At 46.0% G+C, this 26,053-nt stretch overlaps 1 protein-coding gene across 1 annotated transcript in view; it reads left to right on the forward strand.

The window, feature by feature from the left end:
- Nucleotides 1-26,053, forward strand: part of POP1 (POP1 homolog, ribonuclease P/MRP subunit) — a 1,381,968-nt gene that overhangs the window by 1,282,029 nt on the left and 73,886 nt on the right. The window contains exon 15 of the mRNA XM_069621412.1: nt 13,094-13,426. Coding sequence (XP_069477513.1) covers nt 13,094-13,426 — 333 coding nt within the window. The remainder of the gene's footprint in view (nt 1-13,093; nt 13,427-26,053) is intronic.

Raw genomic sequence — 26,053 nt, forward strand, 5'->3', positions numbered from 1 at the left:
ATATGAACATGCACATTTCTTTTTGCATTCAAAAACCAAAACACCCACATTGAGAAACTCAGAATTTGATAGGTGATATGTAGGATATTTTAAGTTAGAACTGAATTAATCTGAGACAGTACCCTCTAGGATTCCAGAGGATTCCTCCAGTTGTTGCAGAGTGTGCCTGGGATGGCAACACTTTAGCTGATTTATATGTACCCACTTGTCTTCCCCCTCTGCCAAACCGCCTTTGGGGATGCGGATCTTGTAGGCCACAGGGGAGATCTTGTCTATAATCTCAAAGGGTCCCTTCCATGTAGGCAAACATTTTCGCTGTTTGGCCTGGTTCCTTTGGAAATTGTATAGATAGACCCGGTCCCCCACCTTATATTCCTTCCTGGAAGTTTTCAGGTCATAGTGGGTCTTCATACTCTCGGCTGATCTTTCTAGATTCCGCTGAGCATAGGCAAAAGCATGTTGAAGGTGTTTCCTTAAATTCTCCACATACTCATGAGTTGTGGAGGCATTTATCAATGTTTGCTCTTGGGTTCTGTAGAGCAAATGCTAGGGAAGCACCATCTTGCGTCCAGTCATCAACTCAAATGGTGACATTTTAGTTGCAGATGAAGGGGTAGATCTGATGGCCATTAGGACCAGAGGTAATCGGATATCCCAAGTTGGCCCAGAATCTGCCACAAACTTCTTTAATATGCTCACAATGGTTCGGTTATATCTCTCTACTGCCCCAGAAGAAGCTGGCCTGTAAGCAATATGTAGCTTTCTTTTGACCCCCAGTATCTCCCACATCTTTTTCATTACTTCACTGGTGAAGTGGCTACCTCTGTCTGACTCAATCCTTTGAGGTAGACCAAAACGGGAAAAGATGTGGTTAATCATCAAGGCAGCTGCCGTTTCTTCCTTGCAGTTTGGGGCTGGGAGACATTCCACCCACTTGGTAAACAAGCATGTCACAGTCAACATGTACTTATTCCCCCTAGCGGAGCGAATCACGGGGCCTACAAAGTCGATTTGTAAATCTGACCATGGGAGTGTCAGTCCCCTCTTTTGGAGAGGCTCCCGGTGTGTGAGGGATGTTGGCTGAAATTGTGCACACACAAGACAACCCTTCAAATATTGGTTGAGGTCCTGGCCCATGTGTGGCCAGTAGGCAACCTCTCTTAAGATTTCCAGTGTTGTGTGAAACCCCCTATGACCGGTGGTGGCCGCATCATGGGCGTGACTTAACATCAGGCTTCGGAATGAGGTAGGAACCACCCACTGATCGTGGCCAGCTTTGGATTTCCTTACCAGCAAGCCGTCTTGTATTCGGAACATTTTTGGACATTTCATCAACACTCTTAGGTCCTCTTTCCCAATGTAATCGGTATCCGTCAGGGGAAAGTTCTCAGGGTCCTCAAGGTGTTGGTAAAACTTACCAATAATTGGATCCCCCTTCTGAGCTGTAATCAAATCAGCATCAGGGGTCTCCTTACTCCATTGGGCAGTTGAAAGATCATTGTGAGCATTTGTCTGGGACCTAGTGATAGCAGTGACCTGGATTTCCCCCAACAGGGACTCTATTTCGATTAGATCCCCTTGGATGGCCCCGGTTTTGGCCAGCTGATCAGCTAAGTCATTTCCAGTTTTGTCTGGTCTCTCTACTTTGGAATGACCCTTGATCTTCTTCCAATAGATGGTCATCCCCTTCGAGGTGACCAGATCATCAATGTTTTGGATTAACTTCCCATGTGTCAGGGGTTTGTTATTAGTACATAACATGCCTCTGGTTTTCCAATTAACCAGGTGCTCCACGAACCCGTTCCGTACATAATCCGAATCGGTGATTATGACCAGTTCGTGGAGTTGATGTTGGACAGCAGTGAGGATGGCCTGATGCACAGCCATCAATTCTGCCACCTAACTACTTCGGGGACCAATTTTGTATCCGGCGGAGGGTTCTGGGAACTCCTTCACCCATGCATTCCCTACGCCATCCACCAGTTCTTTCTCCCCGTTGTTGTCAACATGGTAAGAGCATCCATCCACATAGACAGTGGGCATTCCCTCACACTTGTCCTCTTCAAAGACTTTGTGTGGGGAATTAAGGTATGCCTCCATGTTGTCCTTGATTTTTAGACTTTCGTCCTCGAGACAGTTTTCTCTGGCACAATCATGCAAGTCAGCCAGACCTTGCGCGAGGGGACTCTTCTTGTTTTGGCCATATCTGACCTCCACAGGAAAGCCTTGCATTGACAGAATCCAGGAAGTAATTCGGGAATTACTCACGTTTCCGGCCCGGATTCTGTCACTCTGGAGATATTGCAGAGGCTGGTGTGGAGTCTCCAGTATGATGTGTTACCCATGGATAAACGGGCGGTAATTCTTCAATGCCCACACCGTTGCCAGGAGTGCCTTCTCACAATTGTTGAATTTTTCCTCCACAGAGGATAAAGTTTTGCTCGCGTAGGAGATTACTTTATTGACCTTGTCATGCTTTTGGTATAACACTGCCGTCAAGCACGTATTAGAGAACCTCGTCTCCAGGAAGAACTCCTTGTTTCTGACAGGGTAAGCTAGGCAAGGCGCTTGTGAGAGGCTTCTTTTGAGTTGTTTTACCGCCTCGGCTTGTTCTGGACCCCATTCCCACTTGACCCCCCCCCCTTCAGGAGATGAATCAGGGGTCTGGTGATCTCTGCGTAGCCCTCAATGAACTTTCTGCTGTAATTAGTCAGTCCAAGGAGGCTCCTTAGTTCCCGCAGAGTTGTGGGGTCTTTCAGTTTCTGAAGTGCTTCCACTTTCTTTTCCTGGGGACAGAGACCCTGAGGAGTAATCTCATGCCCCAAGAAATTAACACGGGTTCTACACCACTGTGCTTTCTGAAAGGAAAGTTTTGCTCCGGCAGCCCTCAACTGGGTCAGAACATAACGGATCTCCGCTATGTGTTCCTCCACAGATGAACTTTTGATGAGGACATCATCTACATAAGCCAGGTTACCCCTCGCACCAAGGTCGGGCATGGCCTTATGTAGGAAAATGTTGAATTCATTGCCGGAGTTGAGGTATCCGAAGGGAGTCCGGGTCCATGTGTACTGCTGGCCCCCAAAGGTAAAAGCCAGCTTGTATTGGTCCTCCCTACTGACAGACACGGTCCAGTATCCATTGGTCAGGTCTATTGCAGTGAATACCTGTGACCCCTGGATCTGGGCCAGCCCTTGGTCAATGCAGGGCAGAGGCCATCGGGAAGTATGGACCTGTATGTTGAGCTCCCTGAGGTCTGCACAGAGTCTCCACTGGCCGTTTGGCTTCAATATTCCCAGCACCGGATTATTGAAGGTGCTGTGTATTGGACAAATTATTCCCCGGGACTCAAGGTTCTTAATTATTTCAGTAAGGGACTCCATGGATGCGAGAGGCAAGCGATATTGCTTCACAAACACTGGAGTCATGCCAGAATCTGTGGGGATTGTTGTTGTGTGGATGTCGGTGCGACCAGAGTCATATGAGTCTACCGCAAAGAGATCTTGGAAATCCAAGAAAACTTGTTTCAACTTTTTCTTTTGTTCCAGAGTCACACAGGCATCAGCTAGGTTGACTCTCTCTTCCACCATCTGCCTGAAGCCTGGAAAGACGTCTGGTTTGGCTATTTCGGCGGCCTCCTCCAGCTGGGTGGAGAAGTCCCTGGTCAGAGTGCTGATTTTGACTGGAGGCCTCAGGTGGGAAAGGCAACCCTCATGGACCTGGAAAATCACCTCATCCCTCCTGAAGTCACAAGTCACATCTTCCTTACCATAGGGGCAAGAAGTGTACACCAGGAAGTTCCCCCCATGCCGGGTAAAAATCCTGTCTGGTGTTGTATTGTCATCACTGTCACTGTCAAAACAGTCCTTGGGGATTGGTCCTAACAGTTCATTTCCTAAATCGATGGAAAAATGTCGGTCATCAAAAATGTCGGTCATGGAATGGTGTCATGTTCTATATTGACTAATGGAGTTGGGTTTACCCCCAACCCTTGCTGTTGGAGAGAAGCATTTAGATGTATATAAGCATCAGGGTTTTTCAAATGTTGTCCTCTTTTAACTTTCACTTCCAGGGAGAATTGTCGGGTCCTTTCTGGGATGGTGACTTCCTCTTTGATCTGAATTTCAACTGCATAAGGTAGCAATTGAGCTGACCTAAATGCTTTTTCTAGATCATCAAAGCCCATGGGATTATCCGCTAATCGGGACCAAGCTTTGAAGTTTATTAGGTCCAAACTAATGGCAAAGCGATTGAGAATGTCACTGCCTAAGTAAAAAGCGGCAGTGACGTCTCGCACGACCCAACAATTGTGGACTATGCTCTTGTTGCCAACGGAGATTTTGAGCATACACTTGCTTGGCAGGAGATGTTTGAAATTGGGTGCTTCCAGGTCCATTTCCCATTTGTCTATCAGTTTGAATGTGGGAATGGCTGGATCTTTTGGGAGTTGGCGGAACATGGCTTCGCTGATGAAGCTCTTACCGTTGTTCACACACACTCGAGCGAGAACAGAGTCCTTCCCATCATTTAACTGAACCGGGATGAACAACTGCTCTCCAGTTTGCTGAATATCAGCCAGGCTCTGAGCTGATTTCACATCTTTCTGGACTATAGGAGTGGGAGTTTCTGATTGTGGATTAGTAAAGAATTTCAGGGTGTTTCCTTCCAGTGTGGAATACCACTTTAAACTGGAAGGAAGGTTGATTTTCAGAAATAGAGAGGACCCCCCATCACCAGTCTGTTGTCCCACTGCTATTACTGTCACGTCTGGAATTTGGTTGTTCTGGAAGTGAAATTGTACTTGGTCAGATTTTTGTTCAACCATGTGGCAGGTGCCGTTTAAACTAACATGGTTGACACTCTGTTTTAATTTTATCGGTCGGCTAGTCTGGGTCCAGAGGACCTTGTTTACACAATCTATTAGGGGTGACAACCTTCTCATGAGGTCATTCCCTAGTAAACAAGGGGTGCCCTCTGGAGTCACTACTATGACCGGGTGTTTCACCTTGTGTCGCCCAATTTTAATGTCCAAGTCTGCAGTCCTCTCAACGGGAATTTCCTTCCCGTCAAAGTTCTGCAGTTGTCCAGGAAGAGAGGTGAGAGGAATACGGTAATTCTCCCCCCTTCCTGCATTTAGTTCATCAAAGGCCCTTTTGGACAGAAGGGTAGCTTGGGATCCAGTGTCCACCAGTGCCAAAATTGTACCCTGCCCCTGTACTTGTACCGGGGCATAGTATCTTCCCTCCTTCTCCTCAAGGGGGCACAGATAATGCACATTTTTGGACAACTGGTGGGCTAACTTTCTGGTTTTGGACATTGCTAGAGAAGAGATTTGGGCAGAATTCTGTGGAGAGCCTTGGGAATCTGAAAGAAAAAGTTGGCAACTGGAGATCAGAGCCATTGTGGGTTCCCCTGGTTCCGGTTCTGGGCTGCCCCCCCCTTCTTGGAGGCAGTCACCAGGATGGGTTTGAACCAGGGGATTTCGGTATTGTGGGTTCTGGGATGAGATGATGGGCGGCGGTAGCTCAGTCTCCATATCTCCCCAGTCTGAATTGACATCCCTTGGGACCCATTTTTCCTTGGGAGGAGTTCCCCCATCTCTGAAGGAGAAGATCCTTTTCCCAGGATCTTCTGAGGATCCCTCTCCCTCATATTGGAAGACCTGTACCTCCTCCACAAAGTGGGTCTGTTTGGGTCCTTTGTTTCTCCTACCACCCCTCTGCTCCTTGGGAGGCGGGCTTTCAGGGGCAGGAGATTTTGTTTCCGGTTCCTGGGTTTCCAGGGGCTGTCTACAAGTTGGGAAGGAAGCTTCCTCCAAGGCTTTACACCCCCCCTTCCCCTTGTGCCTCCTCCCTGGGAACCAGTGTGTTATCGGGGTACTGCCCCCGTCATTGTTCTGGAGCACCAGGTCCAGAGTTTGGGGCATTCTGCGGTGGCATGCTCATCTGAGGGTTCTGTTGAGCCCTCAGTATGTGACCCAGATCCCGTGCCATATTTTGGACCTTGCGCTCTAACTGGGAAACGCGCTCAGGCTGATACGGGGCTCTATTTTCTCCCCTGGGCTGATCCCGGGAAGGGTAGCTATCCCTTCTCTGGTAGTACCCCTGGTTGGGAAGATTTTGGTACCCCTCCACCCTTGGCCTCCCCTCTCCCGGATTAGGTTGTCTGGGCTCAGGGAATTGGGGAAAGAAGGATGGATGATTTTGGGGCTGGAAATTGGGCGGATACCTGGGGAAAAAGTTCTGCCCAGGATTTGGAGAATTTCTGCCCTCCTGTGGGAAGTTGGGAGGGAAGTTCCCTGGGTTAGGTGCTTGGCCGGATCCCCCCCCTTGGGCTGGAGGAGTCCACACATAACCCAGGATTGGTCGGTTTCCCTTATAGCGGGGACGTACATAGTCAGAGGAGCGGGGGACCCCATTTGTGGGACTACCTCCTCGACTCCCTGTCTGTGACTGGCCCGAGGGCCTTCTGGGCTGTGAATTATTAGGTGCAGGTAGGTTTTTAGGCCCCCCCCATCTCCAAATCCAAAACGGGGGTGACCTTTACCTCTGCCACCTTGGCAGCAGCAGGGGTGCTGTTGGTTTTGGGATTTTTCTGGGTATTGCTTTTATTTTCTATGGGCTTCTGCACCTCATAGATCCGGGTAGCCTGTTCAATGACCCAGTCTAAAGATCTTTTCTCATGAAAATCTCTCACGAGCTGGGTCATTATATATTTGGGCAAGGCATGGAAAAATGTATTGACAAATTCTCTGCTGTCTGTGCGCACCCTTCTGGTGGTCTGCGCAAAGGCACGTTTCAGTTCTTGCACGAACTCTTGTGAGGCCTGATCCTCCCCACACTGCAAACTGTAGGCTGCCTTGCGAGCCTCTTGGGGTTTTCTGTGAACAGAAAAATGTTTTAATATGGCTGCCCTATAGGTGGACCACCTTGAATGATTTTGGTCCTCCAGCCCCGCAAAGAAACTGGAGTACTCTGGGGAGAATGTCCACTTTACATATTGGATACAGTTTTGGCTGTCCTTCAAATGAAAAGTCTCCATCATTTGCTCATAGAGCTCCAAGTGTTCCCAAACAGAGTACTTGGCGTTCTTATGATAAGGCGTGATGACACTCCTGATTGCCTTAATCTGTTTCAATGGGTCCTTAAGGAAGGCCCTTTTTGCCTTATTGGTCTTTTTGGTTTGGGTAACCCTGGTCCATTCATCCTCTGACTCAGAGGCACTGCTCCCTGAGGTTCCTGTCTGATCTTCCAGGTTTTCCCGGATTCTGCGAGCCTGGGAATGGCTGGCAGAATGTGGGGACCTGGTCTCCTGTGCCGTTCAGAGGAGTCTTCAGATTCCTCCTTGCTGCCAGGATTTGATGGGTACCCCCCCACTGACCTAACTGGGCAGAAGTTTTCAGGATGCCCTTAATGGGCCTATTCTCCTGGGGTTGCCCACTAAATTGCACTGTGCTTGGGTGCCCATACCCGGATGCCCGCCCATCCATTTTTGGGAGGTACTGGCCTATGAGCCCCATGCTTCTGGCTGGATAGTAATCTGCCATCCCTGTGGCCCGGTGCTTATGTGTGCCAGGGGACATGGGGGTGGCAGAGTCCAGGGACTGAGAGAGATAAAGGCCTCTGGTACTAGGGCTCCTGAGGTTATGCTCAGGAGTTTCCCTTTCCCAGCGAACCTGGTCTCTATCCGCCCCTGCTCCCTGTTGCAATGCAAGAGCCTGCGCCTTCAGTTCCTCAGTTAAGGCCTTACTAGACTCTATCAGTCTCTCCAGCATCGCTACCTGTTGTTGGAGCCTATCATTGTGCTGGCAGAGAGCCTCATTCTCTCTCTGCGTTTCCTGATTGGTCCTGGAGCACTGGGCCAGTCTTTGCTGCAGGAGGGTTACCTCCTGAGTCCCATCCCTACTGGCCTGCTCCTGTCTTGCCAGAGCCTCCTCCACCCTCCTGGTGTGCTCTAGCAAGTCCTGGTGTTCTTTTTGGAGGTCACCCAGTCCCTGGTGGGCCAGGTGATTTTCTTCCATTTTTCTTTTTAAGTGGCAGACTTCCTGGCCTAAGGTGTCCCTTTCCTGACTAAGAGTCTGCATCTGTGCCGTCAGGTCGTCCCTTTGCCTTTGGAAGGCACCAGCTTTCTGGCGCTCCTGATCAAACTCTGCCTGGGTATCCAGGTCTTTCAGGATCAGTTTATTGCTCTCCTCTTTCTCTCTGTCTAGTTGGATTTGCAGGGTGGCTACCTGCTCTGTGCATGCCCTGTTGAAATTGATCTGTTGCTCCAGCTTTTTCTGGCTCTGCAGTAGGGAGTCCAAACTGTCTTGGCGTTCCTTCTGCAAGGCCAGAATTCTGGTATCCTGGTCAGCCTTTTCCTGTTGCAGTATATCCATGTCCTCTTTTATTTTAATGATATACTGCCTACTATCATTTTCTGACTCCTGGCTCCTCTGCGGCCTCTGCTCAGAATAGTCCAGATCAGATTGGGCCTTCTGTAATGCCAGCAGTTGCCTACTCGCCAGATCTTGGCCTTCAGCATATTTGTCCTGCATGGCTCCCATATGTAAATATAAATATGCCGCTACCCTGGCAATCTTGTTGTGCTCATCCTTGGCCTTAGGGGACATATATAGTTCACTCAGGGCCACATGTAAGGTACCCTGGTCTCTCCATATATCTGACCCTGTTTCAGTGATCTGGGGTGCGATTGCCTGCAACCAGACCGTCTGGTCCTGATGAGTCCACTCACCTCTCACAAATAGCTTATGTAAGAAGTGCTCTCTGGCTATTTTCATATCTACCAAGGTCGTCATTCTGGAATTTGAGTTCCTTCCTGACTTACAGAAGTTTGTATTTTATTTTTGCAAAACAGACCTTTTCCTTAGAGCGTTCCTTTGAGGAGTGCTTTACAGCGTAACACAGCGTGGTGATCCGACCGGATATGTGTATCTGGTCAGCTGACCCACTGTATTAATCTGCACAAGTGATAGATCTAACCCAAACGTCCGGCTCGAGCCCCCACTTTGTAAGAGGATTCAATCCAGCACTACAGCTGATTCAATGCCTAGTCTGGGATACTGAATGGAAACCCTTATTGATATATCTTTATGTCCAGTTCATGAGTTCTGGATGACTACCCCTATATAACACCCCTCTCTTGGAATCCCCCTGACCCCACTGAGCCAAGAAGTACTTCTGTTTTGCAAGTTTAAAAGGTTTATTTGAGAATTTAAACAATATATATATATCACACTTTTATAATGAATTAATAATTGAATATCACACTTAATCTGAGCAGTAATCAATAATGGATAGTCTGGCACTAGCACACTTGTGAATAGGAACAGAAGAATAAGGTGGTAGAGAATGCTTTATATAAGTTCAGATGGATGCGATGTTGAATGAAAGGCAGTACAGAAAATACTCCATATGATTTCAACAAAACAATGTAATCACTTTTCTCTGGCAATCCACTCCCCCCCCCTTATACAATGTAAGGAAATGAAGAGTAGCACACAGTTCTCAGACATGCAATCAAATGTAATTCAGTTCACCCCAGCAAGCTTAGACTACGGATAGAAGTTGAAACACAGGCAAAATGTTTTGAATATGGTGACAATGCAGCGAGAATATGCTGAAAATACTTTTAATTCCCTTCAGGAGGTTCAGGGTGAGTTCTTAAGAGGCAAACGAAATTTAGCAGTTCAGGCAAAAGCAGCTATCTTTTTACAAGTAAAGAAATCGGGTAAAATCGCAAATCACTGCAAAATTCGCGAGTGCGAGAATCGTGATCAAAAGTATAAGGAGTAGCAAGTCGGTTGTAGGCTTGTTGAAAAGCTGAGATTCTAAGCTTTCAGAGGAAAGTTAAACCAAGTTCCTAGCACAAACGGTTCCAGAGATACGGACGATTAAATAAAGGTAGTTTTTCGGATTTGAAATTTTAAAAGTTCAAAGCGACAACTTACAGCTTGCAGCTAGAAAATGACAGGTGACAGTTAGGAGGCAGTTCTGGTTAGATTAAAATAGATTGAATTATATTATTTTAACTAAGAGATTGGTTCTGCACAGTTCTGCTAGGTACTCACAATATATTTTGAAATAGGCCTCCCCACGGATCTGGTCAGGTTTTGGACTGGACTCCGGTTCTGGTCTCGGCACTTCACAGTGATCTGGGTCAGCTCTCTGGTTCTGCTAACAGCGGTCTGGGTCACTCTGGCCTCTGGTTCTGGATACTGCTCTGCTTTCTCTGGGTACAGCACTGCTTCTGGATCTTTCTGCACAGCTTTCTCTGGACCCAGCGCTGATCTGCACGGCTCCTGGATGCTGCTACCGCTGTTAGGTTTGCTGGATGCTGAGGCCTACTGAGAAGAGTTCTCAGTTTGTGGGTTTAGGCCCTTGCTTTGAGTTCTGAATCAAGTTCTTTGGAGTTTTAAAGTCTAAGTGTTGAATCTGGTATCTTCTGGATGTTGTATGGTCCGGCAGAGCGCGTTGCAGCAACTGGATTTGAATGTCCTCTCTAGCTTCCAGTGGCTCTTTTTATGTCTTTTGAAAGTGGGTGTGTGTGCAGCATCACTAGCCAGCCCCTCTTTCAACTGCCCATTGGTCAAGCTTTCCGCACTGCTTTGATTGGGGGAAGGAAATGTGTGTCATGGTGATGCTGTAGGTTTTATGGGTCAGAGGATCCTCCCCTGGTCAGTTTGCCCACAAATCTATATTTGACCTAAAGACATATTTCATAGATACACAGTGGTTTGAAATTACATGCACCCATCACGTATCACATGAGGTATACTCTGTTCAAACTCTGATGTTTCTAAGAGCTTGCATTCAGAAACGGCAACATTTTGCGTTTTTTAACTGGTTTTGCAATATTGATTTTTCATTAAAAATTATACACATATACACGGCCTGTCCATACATACTCCAGTAAATTCCCATGTCTCTAGCTTAAACACAGAGTCTGTAGTATACATAAATAACAGGGTTTTGCCCCAGAACATCACACAAATTCCCAACGCGTCTTAAAACGTGCACAGAAAAATCACAAGAATTATGGTATCATTTAAATAATTTTGACAAGTCCGCACCATGAGTTATACATCTTTCTTAAAATCATATTCTGGCCAACAGGGATGTGTCTTCCCAGGTCACATGGTGGAGAAACCAGTTTATCCAGTTTCTGCCAAGCTCAGAGACCCTGCCCCTCCCAGCTTCTGCCAAGAGGAAGCTATTTTACGATTCCCCCAATAAACCATCTGCCTGGGCCCTGGAAGGCCCATTGTTCAAGAGGAAGCCATTTATGGCCTCCCCCCAATAAACCCTCTGCCTGGGTCCTTTGTTTAGTCTCTAGTAGTCCCTTGGTAATTCAATCAGAGAGGGGTGACCTCCCCTCAGAATGCAGTCAGGCCTGAGAACTGCTGTGGATCCAGTTTCTCTCCAATTGGGGGGAAGTTGTCAGGCAGAATCCAGTTCCTTAAGCCAGGCCCCAGCTAATGTCACTTTTAGTTACCCAGTTTTCTGCATTCAAATAAAACTAACAATTTTTACATATGCAGCTAGAATGCTGATTCTAAGTTCAAAACTATGACATTTTAACAGTGACAAACTATGTGGCAGTCACAAGTCTGTCCCTCAGTTTATTTACACATTTCGATTTTTGGTAATTTTAAATCCAGTTTCAGTTTAAGCCGCTGCAGAGCTCAGCCAGTCTTGTTATAAACCTTCAAGTCACTTCAGAATATAACTTTACATTGTATCCACCTCTCAGTAAGTCTTTCTTTGGCCTGCTTTGGGTTCATTTATTCAGTTTTACACAAATGTCTGGTGTTGTTTTAAAACGCCGGCTTTCTGATAGTGGTGAGTACTGGTAATGCAACCATTTTTGGGATTTAAGAAAATGAATTCCCCACAGTTCTAGGTTGCTTTTGGCAATCAGCATTGCCATTCCCAATGGTTTCAGGCTACTGTGTGGGTAGTCCAATGGTGGTTTTAGGCAGTGCCCTTCTGTGCCCATAACATCGGCAAAAATGGGTGGCAGCCTATTCTTCATGCATTTCCCTGGGCATTTTCTGGGAAGCTCTGGCCATCATGAGGTTTTCAATGCCAGTAATGCACAAGTTTTTTTTTTTTTTGGTAGGGCTCGGATGCATGGGTAAAAACATCCCACAAGGTGATTCAGTACACATAGGCTTGTAGAAGGGCATGCATGCATGGTTCAACTCCAACCATGGCTAGCTGTTTAAGAGCTTTGGAATATGTTTCTGTTCCCACCACACATTTATTTAGCTTCACAGAGAAAAAGAACAGGAAATGTGAACAAGGTAGGTGGATAACCACAGTGGCCACATATCGCCTTTGAGTGTCATAAGTCAAGCAGAACAAGAATGTTTTCAGGTTGCGTCGAAAACTCTGATGGTCTGGTTGTAGGTAGAGATCAAATCGGAGCTTGTTTCAATAGAATAATGTTGGTATTAAAGGAATCTGCACCCAAAATACTTGTGGTCTGTATTGGTGGGCCACAAACAAGTCCTGGCCAACCAATCTTAGTTGTCTGGTCGGCTTGTAAAGTGGAAATCCTTGTGCATAGCCTGTAAACATCTTTGTGACTGCTGCAATAAATGTTAAAATTAATCTTGAACCTTAATAGCAATCAGTCTAGAGTCTTCATGGCTGCTCTCACTAAAAAAAAGTCTAGCTGCAAAGAGGTGCACCCTTTGTCATTTATGTGAAGCCTCTGTTGGTAGTCTAGCATTGATCCTGTTGCAGTAATCAAGGCTGGACAAGACTCCTGCACAAACTATAACGATATTGAAGAGGAAGGATCCACTGCAACAACCTCAGGTGGAGGAAAGCAGCCGTAATACCCCTCCCACTATGGACTAAACAAGAGATCGCAGATAACTCTCTGGTTCTGGGTTTAAGCTCACGCCCCGGCTCGTGCCCAGTCAACAGTAGCCTCCGCTGATTGTGTATGTCTATAATGAATACTTCATTGTTTGATGTGGTGCGGCAGTGACAATTTGTAAACATGCAGGCACTCGTTTCCACTGACTTAGTGATAGAAAAGAGATTAGGTTTTTTTTAACTGCTTTATGATTTTGCTTTTTTAGACGCCCACCTGCAAAGAGGACAAATTATGTCAAGCACGGTTCTGTTGCACCATTCCTTTGCCCGTGGAAACAACTAACGCATAATTGGGAAGCAAAGTACAAAACTGAGGCAGAAGGTGCCTCAGCCAAAGTCCTTGGAGGCAAGATCTGTGAAGAAGGAATGAGAATGTCCAATCACTGTAAACTTCAGCAAGCAGGCACTGCTACTATTGGGATGGACCTCACTGAAACCCTGGATTCAAAGGATGCAACTTCACAATCTACTATAGAAAAAATACAGCCTGCACCAGCTGAAGACACAGACGAACAAGTAATTTCTTTCTGTGTACTCAGGTATGTAGTACATGTTGTTTTATGAATGTTAGCAGAAATATGTTAGAGTGGAAGTAGACATGTGCATAAGTCATTCTCTATCTTTTTTTTCAACGTTTTCGTGAGTAGCCATAATACTACATCATAGATCTAATGCTCTTTTTTGCAACAACTAAAAATTCGGACACCCCTCTTATGATTGCTACAGCATTAGCCTTTCATTTATAGTGTATTATTTGGTAGGAGAATGTGTTTATCAAATTCTGAAGATTTGCCATTTTTCTACAGGCTCAACTTAAATTCCACAGTCTGGGTAATTCTCAGTTTTGTGGTGGAACTATACCTTTTATATACCATAACTTTGCCCCACAGGCACTATTCTTTGGCTTCATTAACCTTTTGGCTCACTACACAAAACACCCCCACACTTCATCACCCCCACGCACACCTCCTCACCCCCACGCACACCTCCTCACCCCATGCACACCTCATCCGACACACACACACTTCATCGCCAAACCATTGTTGAGTTAATAACACCAGCACATATGGCCCACATCTGTTTAATTTCAACCTCTTTGATGGGCCATCGTGCCTCTCAACACTTTCTTTGCTTTATTTAATTTGATTTAATTCTTCGATTTTATTGTGCATTCTTTGGTTCTGCCAAGACTGCTACTTGGTGCACTGAATTGGTATGAAAAGGATAGGTTATTTATATAGTGCTTTCGCCAAAGCACTTTATGGAGAACATATTTACATATAATTATCACCCAAACACAGTTGATAATCATTTATTGACCTCGGCAGGATGAAAGGTTGTGTTCGAATCTGCAACCTGCAGATCACATTCAGATCGCAGGAGCGAGCACTCAACCTGCTGAGCTATCTTACCGGTATACCAGCAGGGAACGAATCAAGCAAAGCATGCTGGTTGCCTTCAAGAACCTTAATGTTGTCAAGTTCCAGTTTGAGAAAAATGGTAATTGACGTCATAAGGTTCGAACCCTGAACGTGCAGAGTCCTTCCTCCAAAGGTTTGTAATTTTGTTTGTTCTAATGTTTATTGGTTTCTCACATATAAAACCTTTTACATCTTCATTCATTTATCTCACATTTAACATCTTCACATATCTTTAGTATCCATTTAACACAGTAAAATTGATATAAAAATTCAAAATTACACTTTACACCTAAACTCTTCCTGTCTAAAAAAGAATTGGGTAACCTGATGAAGCCCTTGCACATCTCATTTAGATCTCAACCATTCATTACACAATGCTGTCTTAGCCTGGTGCTCTAGCTTCTTATTTCCCCTCTCCCTTACACTTTTCCTTTCAAAACATGTTCCACAAGTTTCATCATGGCTAAAACCAGGCTGGTTCTTTCCCCAAATTGAACCCACTCCCACCATTCTTCAACCATCAATGTGCAAATTTTATTTACTTGACCATTTTATTTACTTGACCTTCCAAAAATCTTGATCTAACGCCTGTTAGCCCCTTACATGAGGTCACTAAATGGAAACGTGTTTCCACATTCCCAATGTCCTCACAATGCGAGTTTGCCACATCTATTTTTTTCCTAGCCAGTTGAACTTCTCTAGTTGCTAAGATATTCAAACAGCATCTCAGCAAAAGATCTCTGTAATGTGCTGATGGGAATTTTTGGAGATAGTCTGATGGGTGGTTGATTTAGGCCTTTGCGCTCCCTACTCAGGGTGGGTCTAAGCTTATCATTTCCCCTACACTCCGTGGTTTCTATCCAATCTGACGTTTGAAGCTTTTCTTTCACTTTAGGACCAAGAAAGGGGACAAAATATCCAGAATCATACATTTCATATATAAAGTTATTGCTTTCCACAGCTCTATAGAAGCCAGGGATTGGAGCCGCAGCTCGTATCTTATGGCAGCCATTGGAAGTGAATTAGGCAGTTTCAAAATCTTCGTCCAAAAAAACCCTCCAATATCCCCCACACTTTCCATGATAGATTTAGTAGGGATTCAGCACCATAAGTCAAAATCTGTACTTCCTTTTGCTTGTAGAATGTAATAAGTGGGAGGAGAGAGTAGTTGCCATATCTCTTGAGTAGTTCCGCTCCCTGTGTTGTGATTATTTTCAATTTATCCCTCAGCAATTTATACTGGCCGTTGTCATCTGTTTTTCTTATCACTACACCCGGGTAGATCATAGAATCCACTACCTCCAGTTCTTGACCTTCAACCCTCCATACAAACGTCTCCTTTTGTTTTCTGTGCGCTGACGACATGACCAGGACTTTAGATTTCCCCACATTAATCTTCATACCATTTTCTTTTAGGTAGTTGTTAAATGCCTCAATCCGCCTCTGCAGACCAATGGGGGTTTGGTCTACAAAGACCAGGTCGTCGGCGTACAGTATCCAAAGGATTTGGAAAAGCGGGAATCTCCTTAAGGTCTGATATGTAGAGACTAAAAAGTAAGGGTGCTAGGGTACATCCCTGTTTTAGCCCAAAATAGGTGTGTATTTTTCTTGAATAACATCCCTCTGCAGATAATCTCACTTGGATCGATGTATTGGTATATAGGGCCTTCATTGCCTCTATTAGATCTACCAGGCATTCTAATTTAATGAGCTTGGGCCATAGGCATTGCCTATTTACCCCATTGAATGCCTGTTCCAAGTCCATAAAGGCCATATAGACACAGGTCTTTCACTCCAGTGCCCTCTGCTTTAAAGTGTTGAGAATGAACAGGTTCAATGAGGTCCCTACTCCCTTTACGAATCCCGTCTGTCTGGGATCTAGTCTACCTGCTTGTATTGCTCATGCATTAAAGTCTCTAAAAAAAAACAGATGCCAATAGTTTCCCCAAAGAATCCAGAAGGGCAATCGGGCGATAGTTCTTTGGATCGCCTCAGCCGCCCTTCTTGAAGATGGGGACTACGATGGCTTCTGTCCAGGAGGATGGGACTTGTTTAGTCAGCCTAATCTGTTTAAACAGATCTTCTACCAAACCCTCCCAGGACCCTATGTTCCCCTTCAGGATGTGGTTTGAGAGGCCATATGGGCCTGCTTCCCTAGATGAACTGAGTTTGCTAATCATGTGTCTTCCGTCTTCCTCGTCAAATTCAAAGGACCATCTCTTCGCTCCCCTCAGGCCTCCTTTTTGATTTATTTCCCCTCTTCTGGTGAATAGTGTAGAGTAATGAGTTACCCATCTTTCTTCAGTTACTTGACCCATCATGTGTGCTAGTCTAAAATTACCCCCATTATTAATGAGTTCCCACAGATTTCTTGTGTTTTTAACGCAGATGACTTTCAGAATTTTTTCAGCATCATTTTGCATCCTTTTTGCTCTGGATGCCCAAATCCAATTTCTGATTTTTACTGTTTTCGTAGCCTTATCTTTTCCTTCATCAGAGGTCCTCTCTCCTTCCATAACCTTCTAACGTCTGCTCTCAGGGCTCTTCTTGCCATCACTAGGATTTGGTCGTAGGCGTGTTTGGGTAGAATACTTGTTTTCCCTCCTTTATCTCTAACTTCTCTGAGCTCTTTCAGAATCCAGGCGTATTCTACCTTATTTGGATTCTCCACTATGGAGTGCTCATATTGCGAAGCAATTTTCTTGACTGCATTCTGTTTAATCCTTAGCCTATTTTTTCCTTTACTGGGATAATTTTCTTCCTACCCTGTATATGGCTGGTATCATATAAGGTGATGGCTAAGAGATCATGATCACTTAGGGATTGTTTCACTATTTCAAATTTCTCCACTATTTCAGCCATGTTTCCTAAAGCAAAACAATAGTCCAAGCATGATCTGTGAGCTCCCCTTCCCCATGTACAAGCGCCTGGCCTGTTGCCTTCCATTTGGCCTTTTAGCATTGACAGTTCTCGAGCGGCTGTCTAGGTAACTAATCTTTGTGCTCTTTCCTCAAGTTGTGACTGTTTTAATGGCCAGCCTTCCTTGTTCAGTAGTTGTATATTTAGGTCACTGTATATAATAATACGTGGATCTCCCAATTCAATCAGAACCTCGTCCACGTAGCTCATTATTGATTTAATAAAGTCCTCCTGTCGACACATGTTGACACTCCAGTACGCATGTCATGGTCAGGAAGCCAGGGGCACAGGCACGCAGGGGTTGCATGCACAGGAGACCTGGGTGGACACTGTTCTGGCGCCAGGCTCATGAACAAAAGTAAACAAGAACATCCATTTAACACTAAAAGACTTTTATTATGGACATAGCACTTTAGATGCATTAACCTTGAACATTCCATCCATTAAGCAGGATGCATTAACCTTGAACATTCCATCCGTTAAGCAGCCCCAAGTATATTCTTGGGTGTAGCTGCTAATGGATTGCCTTTGCACGTGCTCACTCTCTAGGAGTGGCAGGGCGTGGCTGGTAAGCCGGCCCTAATAGGCGTGCCCACGATCTCAGCTATATAAGCTGCCCCAATCCTCAAGACAGACGCTTCGCGTTATTCTGCACTTGCAAGCAGCGTAACGCTCACCGTCGCCTGAGGTCAGACTTACCTTTGAAAATCCTGCTTCCTGGACATCCTGCTTCCTGCCAGCATATTTACCAACTGGGGAAAGCTGTTCTTACCTGTACATCTCTTCGGCGAACCAAGTATTCATTCATCTTTACACTTTCCGGAACGCCGAATTCTTCATCTTGGCACCGCACCAAAACACACTCCATCGTCGACAGCAGCACCTGCAAGGAAAAACAGAAGACAAAGTTAGACATCAAAAAAACAGTCAGTTTAAGGTTGCGCTTCACCATACTTCGCCCTTTTCCTTAAACCATCACTTACCTGCTGTCAAACATTGCGCTTGCATCCATCTTCCATCCGGCCGCGTCTCGCGTCTCACAGCTGCATTGAGGCCGCATTTCCATCTAAGGGAAGAAAACAGAAGAGAGACATTATTGCGGGCATAAATAGGAGCAACATATACAGACATTAAAGAGAACGAACAGCATCACAAGAGCTCAAGAAAGACTTAGCAATCATAAGGAGAAACATAGTCGCAGCTGGACTGGACTAATCCTTATCAGGGATCAGTGAAGGAACTAGATTCCATTCGAGGCGCCCCTGCAGAAGTAGCAGGACGGAGAGCTTATCTTCCATAATTCACAGGTGAGCTTTATGGGCCGGCGTATGCTCACAGAAACCGCACTTTGGGGTGAAGGGTTCGAGAGGTACAACAATCACAGATTGGCGCACTCACACACTCTTATCTCCATGCAGGAGCAGTATCACCATGTACCACCGCTGACAGCTTTTCTACTGGGGGAGAGGCCTGAAGCGGGTGATTCAAGTTCAGGGAGGGCTGCAACCGTACCCCAACGCCTCTGCAGAGACTAGGTGAATGTAACAACGCATTTATTAGTAAGAGTTTGGCTTCCAGCGGGGGGGCACCCCTGCTCAATTTTAGAATGTGAACATAAGGGTTTAGACCGGCTTGTCTGTTAACCATTAGCCCTTTGTCGACCTTGATCATTGTTAAAAGTCCTGAAAAGGGTCTACCCAAGGCGCATTTGCAGGCTGGATTTAGGTTGGACTCATACCCTTCACATGAAGGATTTGTCCTCATCTAGGTCTCCTGGAAACACAGAATATGATAACGGCACAACGTCCAAGATTTTTTAGCAAACAGGAATTTGAATCCCCTTGTATTCCAAGAGCCGATGTGTTCCCAGAGCCCTAGCTATACAATCCCAATTTTTTGGGTTCTCCTCTTGTTGTTGTCAAGATTGATGTGCTGTCCAACTCCTCTTGTTTAGAATTTGATTCTCAATGGTGAGTTGTAGAGGTGGAAGTTTTTTTTGTGAGAATAGCAACTGCTTTTCCTTTAGTGGATCGTATTCATCGGCTTTCTCTTTTACACTCACTAGATTATTCTTGAAGTGAGACTTGGTCGATCTTCTTACTACCATTTTCTTCATTCTTGCTTTGTCAATCTCCTGATAATTGCTTACTCATAGCCCAAGGGTAGGAGTTTGTCACTGTATTCCAGTAGAGCATGCTTGATTAATTGGGAGTCAAGATGAAGGATGACCCAATCCATTCTCTTCTCGATCACAAACTCCACCACCCTGATATCCTCAGTTGATATATATCTCAACGCCAGGATGTGCTGCAAGAACTTCATTACATTTCTACGAGTCAGGATGGGAGCATCCGATCCCGGTATTATTCTCTCCAGGCATACTCTCTGGTCTTTATTTCTGGCTTGGGGTTCCGTTCTTATTTGCTCCCCATTTCTCACACGCATACTTTGGATAGTTGACGTGCAGTTCTTTCCTTTTTTCTCCAACTCTTTCACAGGGCTTGCTCAATCGCACCTTTTCCGGAACTAATCTTTTTTCTTCCAGTGTTTTAAATAGTTGGTAATTTTTTGCTGGAGGACTGTTTTTCTTTCTCAGTGTATTTAGCAGTCTGTCCAATTGGTAGATTCGGAACAATCTGATTTACTTGTCTTTCAATCTCTACCCAGTCGGATCTGCTTAGGTTGTTCCAGTCCTCGTCTTCCTCCCTTTCCATTATTTCTATCAAGTCACTTAAGCAGGTATCCAAGGAGGTGTCTCTCTTCTATCTCCCTTGATGTTCTCAGGCAGGAGGGTGCTGATACAGAGACCTTCTTTGATGGCTCCTCCATGGGCATCGCCAGTTCTCTTCTGGGGCGTTTGGATGTTTGACTCATGTCCGGGTGCGTTGGTGTTCTTATAATCCTTAAAAAGGCCCTAGAGCCATTTGATTTTCTCTTTCGCTCTGTTTTTATATCTTTGTTTTTTTCTCTCCTTTTTGTCTAGATTTGTTCTCTGTGGGACATTCCCCTCTGGACACTCTAGAGTTATGACTGGTTGGAACATTGAGAAAATGTTCACTTCATTAGTTGGCCCGTGCAGCATTGATCTTCTAGTTCCCAGTTTTCCAGGTCCACACTTGGGTCAGGTGATGTTGATGATGTCGCTTTTGGTGGCTTCACTGTTTTTCTATCTCTACTCATCACCTGATTGTGTTTCTATTGATTCCTCATCCACTTGCAGTCTTCCAAGATGATTTCCATTAATAGAGCTTTGTCTGTGGATTCTTGTCTTGCCAGATCACATAGACGGTTCTGCCATTGAATTGAGACTTCTGCTTCTTTATTCAATCTTTCTTCGACTTATTTACAAAGCCTTCCAGGCTTGCCATTTTTGCATGGGCCATCGCAATTAAAATGACCTGGTCTTGTAGTGAGTTATTGATTTGTATGCAAATTCGTATTCGTAATTTGGTAAAAGGGGTCACAGAGATGGTGAGTGCAGCCATCATCGTATGTTGGATATGGCTCAAGTCTTCTCTTGGTGGAAGCCCTTCCCTATTCCACCACTCCCGTTTAAAGCTGGGGAAGTTATGGGAACCTCTCACGGAGGATGAAGAACTACTACTGCCCAGTAATCTATTTTCAAATATGGAATCCTCTCCTGATCGTGATGACATATCCTTTCTGCTATTTGGCATATTTCACTCATTCATGCCTCTCTGATCATCTTCACAGTCTGGTCTCTTATCTCTCATTATATCTGAGTTTACTGAAGATGTCAATAGGCCAGTTTCATTGCGACTTGACCCCAACCTTGTGGGCGCTCTGGATATTGAACTTGACAGAGTTTCTGGCGAGACGGAATGCGCAATATTAACATTGCTCTTATCTGCATTAGGTATTTCATAATTTAATGCCGCCAGGCGGTCCTTAACGGTGGATAAGCTCTTTCGTTTCTGCAGGGTGATTTTTTCTGTTGGGTCTAGGAGGTCCTGTGCTAACTGTGCTGCTAAATCTGAATTTTTTAATTCTTGCCTTTGAGGCGGGCAGCCTGATCATTAGTCTGCTTTTGGGGCTCTGGCTCACTTATTATTACTTCCACTTGTGTGCCTGCAATCAGCATAATCCTGGGCCATGTATCCCCTCCCTTCCTTCTTTGGTGGCAGAACTCCCTTGGCTCTTGTTGGGGCTTGCTCTTATTTCCACTGGCGCCACTGTTTGAGGCATTTCCAAATAGCTTTACCTCGGGGCAGAGTAACTTCATCCTCTATAGCCCTGTAATGAAATTCTGTGTTTGCTTGATCTTTTGTTTTTTCCGTGTTGGAGTTCAGCCCCCGATCATGGGTTTCCAGGCTCACTTCCTCCTACAAGGAAGCTGGCCGGGTCGCCTCTTTCAAACAGTGTCAGTACCAGCTCCTCAGAGTCTTTCAGAGTATCACCGGCGGATTCACTCAGGGAACGGAGGTTGGCCCCCTTTTTAATTATGATTCTCATAAGGGCTGGACATGCCAGATTTACAGCTTGTTCAGGGGGGACATCAGGGAGGATATGCCATCTTACCTGCTGCCGGGTTCTGGCTCCTGACAGACTTTTGATGTGCACCACCATTCTCCCGACGATGGAATCGTAGAGGGCGCTGCTAGACGAGGGATATCCTTGTTCACCTGCAAACACCACTTGCCTCCACTTCGCAGAGGGGGCAGGCTTTAACTCCTTCCTCTTCCTGCTTGCACTGCACGCCAGATCAAGAATTAAAGGGGCACTGTGTCAGGGAGCACACCAGCAAACACCACTTGCCGCCACTTCACTCCTCCGATTCACGTAGGGGGCAGGCTTTAACTCCTTAATCTTCCTGCTTGCACGGCACACCAGATCAAAAAATAAAGGGGCAGTGTGTCAGGGAGCAAACATCACTTGCCTCCACTCTAAAGGTTTGTAATTTACATAGTGAAGTCATAAAACATTTTGGGTTACCTTCTTTTCGTGTCTCGTCTGCCGGTAGTGGTTAAAAAGTCTGGTGATGTCACCAGGGGGTGTCTATCATGCTACACAAGGCAAATAGTTTGAATTCCCACTGTTTCTTCTTTTGACGCCAGTATAAACCTCTAAAACAGAAGAGCTGCCCTTACTCTTCTCGACCATCAAAAAAGAGAAAAATACAGGGAAGAATATTGGTATTGCTACTGACCCCTCGCTCCCACCTTTAATTTATTTGCCCGGAATAAATATTTGAAGCATCTTTTTTTAATCCTGGTCACCTTCTCCTCTCCTCCTGCCTTGTCCACCTGTGGTGTCCCCCAGGGTTCTATCCTCTCCCCTTGGCTCTTTAACATCTACCTTGCTCTGCTTGCATGCCTCATCTCCTCCAACTTCCAGTATTACGCAGACAACACATAGCTCGTTTTCATACTTCCTGCTGACCCTCTTGCACCCTCCATCATCCCCGACTGCCTATCTGCCATCCAGTCCTGGTGCACCTCCAATGATCTCTGCCTCAACGCCTAAAAAACTGAGATACTTCCCATTGGGACCCCTACTCCCTCCTCCTTCCCTTCACTCTGGCCTTCCTCATTGGGCTCTCCCCCTGCTCCTTCTTCTGAAGCCAGAAACCTTGAAGTCATCTTCGACTCCTCTCTCTCCTTCCTCCCTCATGACATTGCCAAGAAGGCCCACTTTCAGCTCTTCCTTCTCAAAGGAATTCTCCCTTTTCTCACTTTCCCCCAGAGGCTCAATGTTACCCGAGCCCTGGTTCTCTCTAGGCTTGACTATTGTAATAGCTTCCTCCTGAATCTTCCTTCTTCCACTCTGTGACCCCTCCAGCTAATCCAGAATAGGGCAGCAAGATTTATCCTTGGCCTTAGCCCAGGGACCGTAATCTCTATTGCCCTAAAAAGTCTTCACTGGCTCCCGGTTGCTGCACGTATTAAATTCAAATGCCTCTGCATCATCCACAACGTTGTCTAGGCCCAGGGACCACACTATCTTCAACTTTATCTTACTAAATACTCTCCCTCTAGACCACTACGTTCCTCTGGCACCAACTTTTTGTGTGTAAAGTGTTTTTCTAAACAGAGGGTAGGTGGTTGATCGCTTTCCTCGGCTGGTTCCCTTCTATGGAACAGCCTCCTCCTGCCTCAGCGCCATGAGCAGGTCTTCCTTAAATTCCGGAAGCTGCTCAAGACTTTCCTCTTTAACTCCTCCTTCCATACTTCTCTTCTCTGCTAATCCCACAGTTGCTGTGATTGGTGTCTGGGGCCCTTATGCACCATCTGGCCCCTGACCTCCCACACCCAATCGGCCCAGCTCCTGTCTTCCCTCAGCACTTGCCTTGGCAAACCCTGGAGGTTTTGCACTTACCCCTAACGTGGCCCCTGGCCGTGTAGCACTCAACAACCCAAGCACTTCATCCGTGGTTCACCCATGAGCTCCGGGCTCCCCAACACTTACACCCTCTTCCCTCTTTCTTGCTGCACTTGCACTTTCTGAATACTCACAAGACATAGTAGGTTCTTCCTTCCTTCCTTTTCCCTCTACTGCTCTTCTTAAATATTGTGTTTTGTAATGTATTTCACTCCATCGTTCCCTCCCCTCATCCCGTGGGTGCTTTGAAACAGTATTTTACTTTATGTATAAGCACCTTACAAGCAAACAATAAATAAATAAACAGGCAAACAATAAATACATTTTTCAACTCCAAAGCTGTCACACATTAAGACTCCGGCTTGTCCCTTTTTATTATCTGCTGACTCTCCTTACTTTCTTGGGGTGTAACAGAATTTGGCGAAAACTATAAAACGTTGTCTCATTGCAATTGGTCTTTGCTATTAACAGCTTGAAGAGGGCCCTATGGATGGGAGTCTTAAGATATCTCTGCCAATAACTATAGACGCTACTTTGATCGGCATTTCAGCATGTAGCAAATATCTCCTTTTGGATTAGTATTTTAGCAGTGCCTTGGTCTGAAGATGTATCAAGCTGCTCGTTCTATAAATTTTTTAGGTGATAATGGCAGACTCTTAGGGATGCACAGGCTGGTAACGTCCCAGCAGACAAAGCCGACTTCTACAAGAGTTAAGGGGTCATGCTATCCAATACAGCCCTAGAACTCACCACTGTTGCTATGTGCACTGCCAATATCTTTTTTTATTTATTTAAGATGTTTATATAGTGCAAACAAGGCACGAGGGCATCTGAGCGCTTTACAACAATTCACATATATATATATATATTTCTGATGTTTGTTAATCTGCTTAGAATCACATGCTGTGCATAGGTCCGACATCCAGTGGTCACTGCGGAGTATTGCATTTTGTTTTTCGTAGTCGAAAAGGGGACGTCGACAAGGCGTGTCTGTAACACTATCCCTATAGTGACGTGCGTTGTACCCACAATCCCTCACGCGTCGAGGTCCCTCAGATTGTTTTTTTCCGCCCAGTTTCTGGTCGCCTTTCGCGGAGCTCCTAGAGAGACATTGCTATACTTGCCACGGACCTCGGTCCTTTTGTCATAACTTAATATACTGATAACGATCCCTCCCCCTTGACGTTAGCTGTGAAGCTGTTTCTCCGCCGAACTGATTTTCGACGGAGAGGAAGAGCGGAGGAGATCCTTCGGCGCTGCCGAACACGTGGCCTGGCCTCGACGGCCAACTTACAGTAGGGAGAGTGGGGGTTAGAACTTTGTCTCTTCTCTTTGAGAATGTCTTTCTTTCTCCCCTTTCTTTCCCTTGGGGTTGTTATCGCCAGCTATTATTGCCTCAGCTATGGAGAGGACACCATTTAAGTTTTGCCCACGCTGCAGGGGCAAATATACTTGGAAAGATAAGCACAAGCTCTGTAATCGTTGCTTACCCCTCGATCACATAGAGAACAGCTGCACAGCCTGCAAGCACTTAAAACCCAGGACTCTTAAAGAACGTAGGGTTAAGAGGTGGGCGGACTACGCGATGTCGAAGTCAGTTTCCTCACCCGCTGCCGCTGTTACTGAAAGTGACGAGGAGTGCGATAACTCGACGTCCGTTACGGAAGTCATGAACCCCCAGAAGGAGCGCTCCCGCTCCTCGTCGTCCGTCCCCGGCCCCGACGGGCTCGGCTCACGCCCTGCTTATGGGGATGAACACCCCAGCGACAAGGACGCACACAAACCCCATAAGGCTAAACACACTACCCACGGCTCTTCTTCGTCGAGAACGAAGGATCCATCAGCGCCGAAGGGGACGCAGGGCACTCCGGCGTCTACCGCAGACCGTAAAGGTCACAAGCCCCACCCGCAAACGCAGCCGCGACCAGCGATTGGGCTTCCATCTAACACGGGCGCTACCCCAAAAACATCCGACGCAATGCTCCATAGAGCGACCGTCGAGGTACAACGCGCAACGCACACAACGTCGACACCAGAGCCCTCGACGGACAAAATTGTGGTCGAGAGCCTAGCGAGAATTGTCGCCGAAGACAAACGTACGCGGACGACGAAACAAACGTCGAATACCGCGTCGAAAATACATAAAAGTAGCCAGGAACTCCCCCTTTCTCCAAAGGACGCTTCCGAACTACCTGAAGGCTTTTCAGAAGGAGACGGGAACCTCTCGTCGACGTTGTGGGAGCGTTCGAAACGATTCGAAGGCGAAAACACTAATTTCCCCCCTCTAGACTATTCAGGGGTACCCCATGAGACCCTTGAAAGACTCCATTCTTGCATGGAGAAAATGGAAAGGTTTCTAGGAAACCAAGACCCACCCACTCACAAAAGACAGAGAATGGCCACAGGATGACCCTAGAGTCAAGATTCCTAGGCTGGTTGACCTCACTGAGGAGGAGCAATACCTCCAAGAAGATGAGGAGTGTTTGG

This window comes from Ambystoma mexicanum, chromosome 5q (genome assembly GCF_040938575.1).
Source record: "Ambystoma mexicanum isolate Mex_15411 chromosome 5q, UKY_AmexF1_1, whole genome shotgun sequence".
NCBI classification, from domain to species: Eukaryota; Metazoa; Chordata; class Amphibia; order Caudata; family Ambystomatidae; genus Ambystoma; species Ambystoma mexicanum.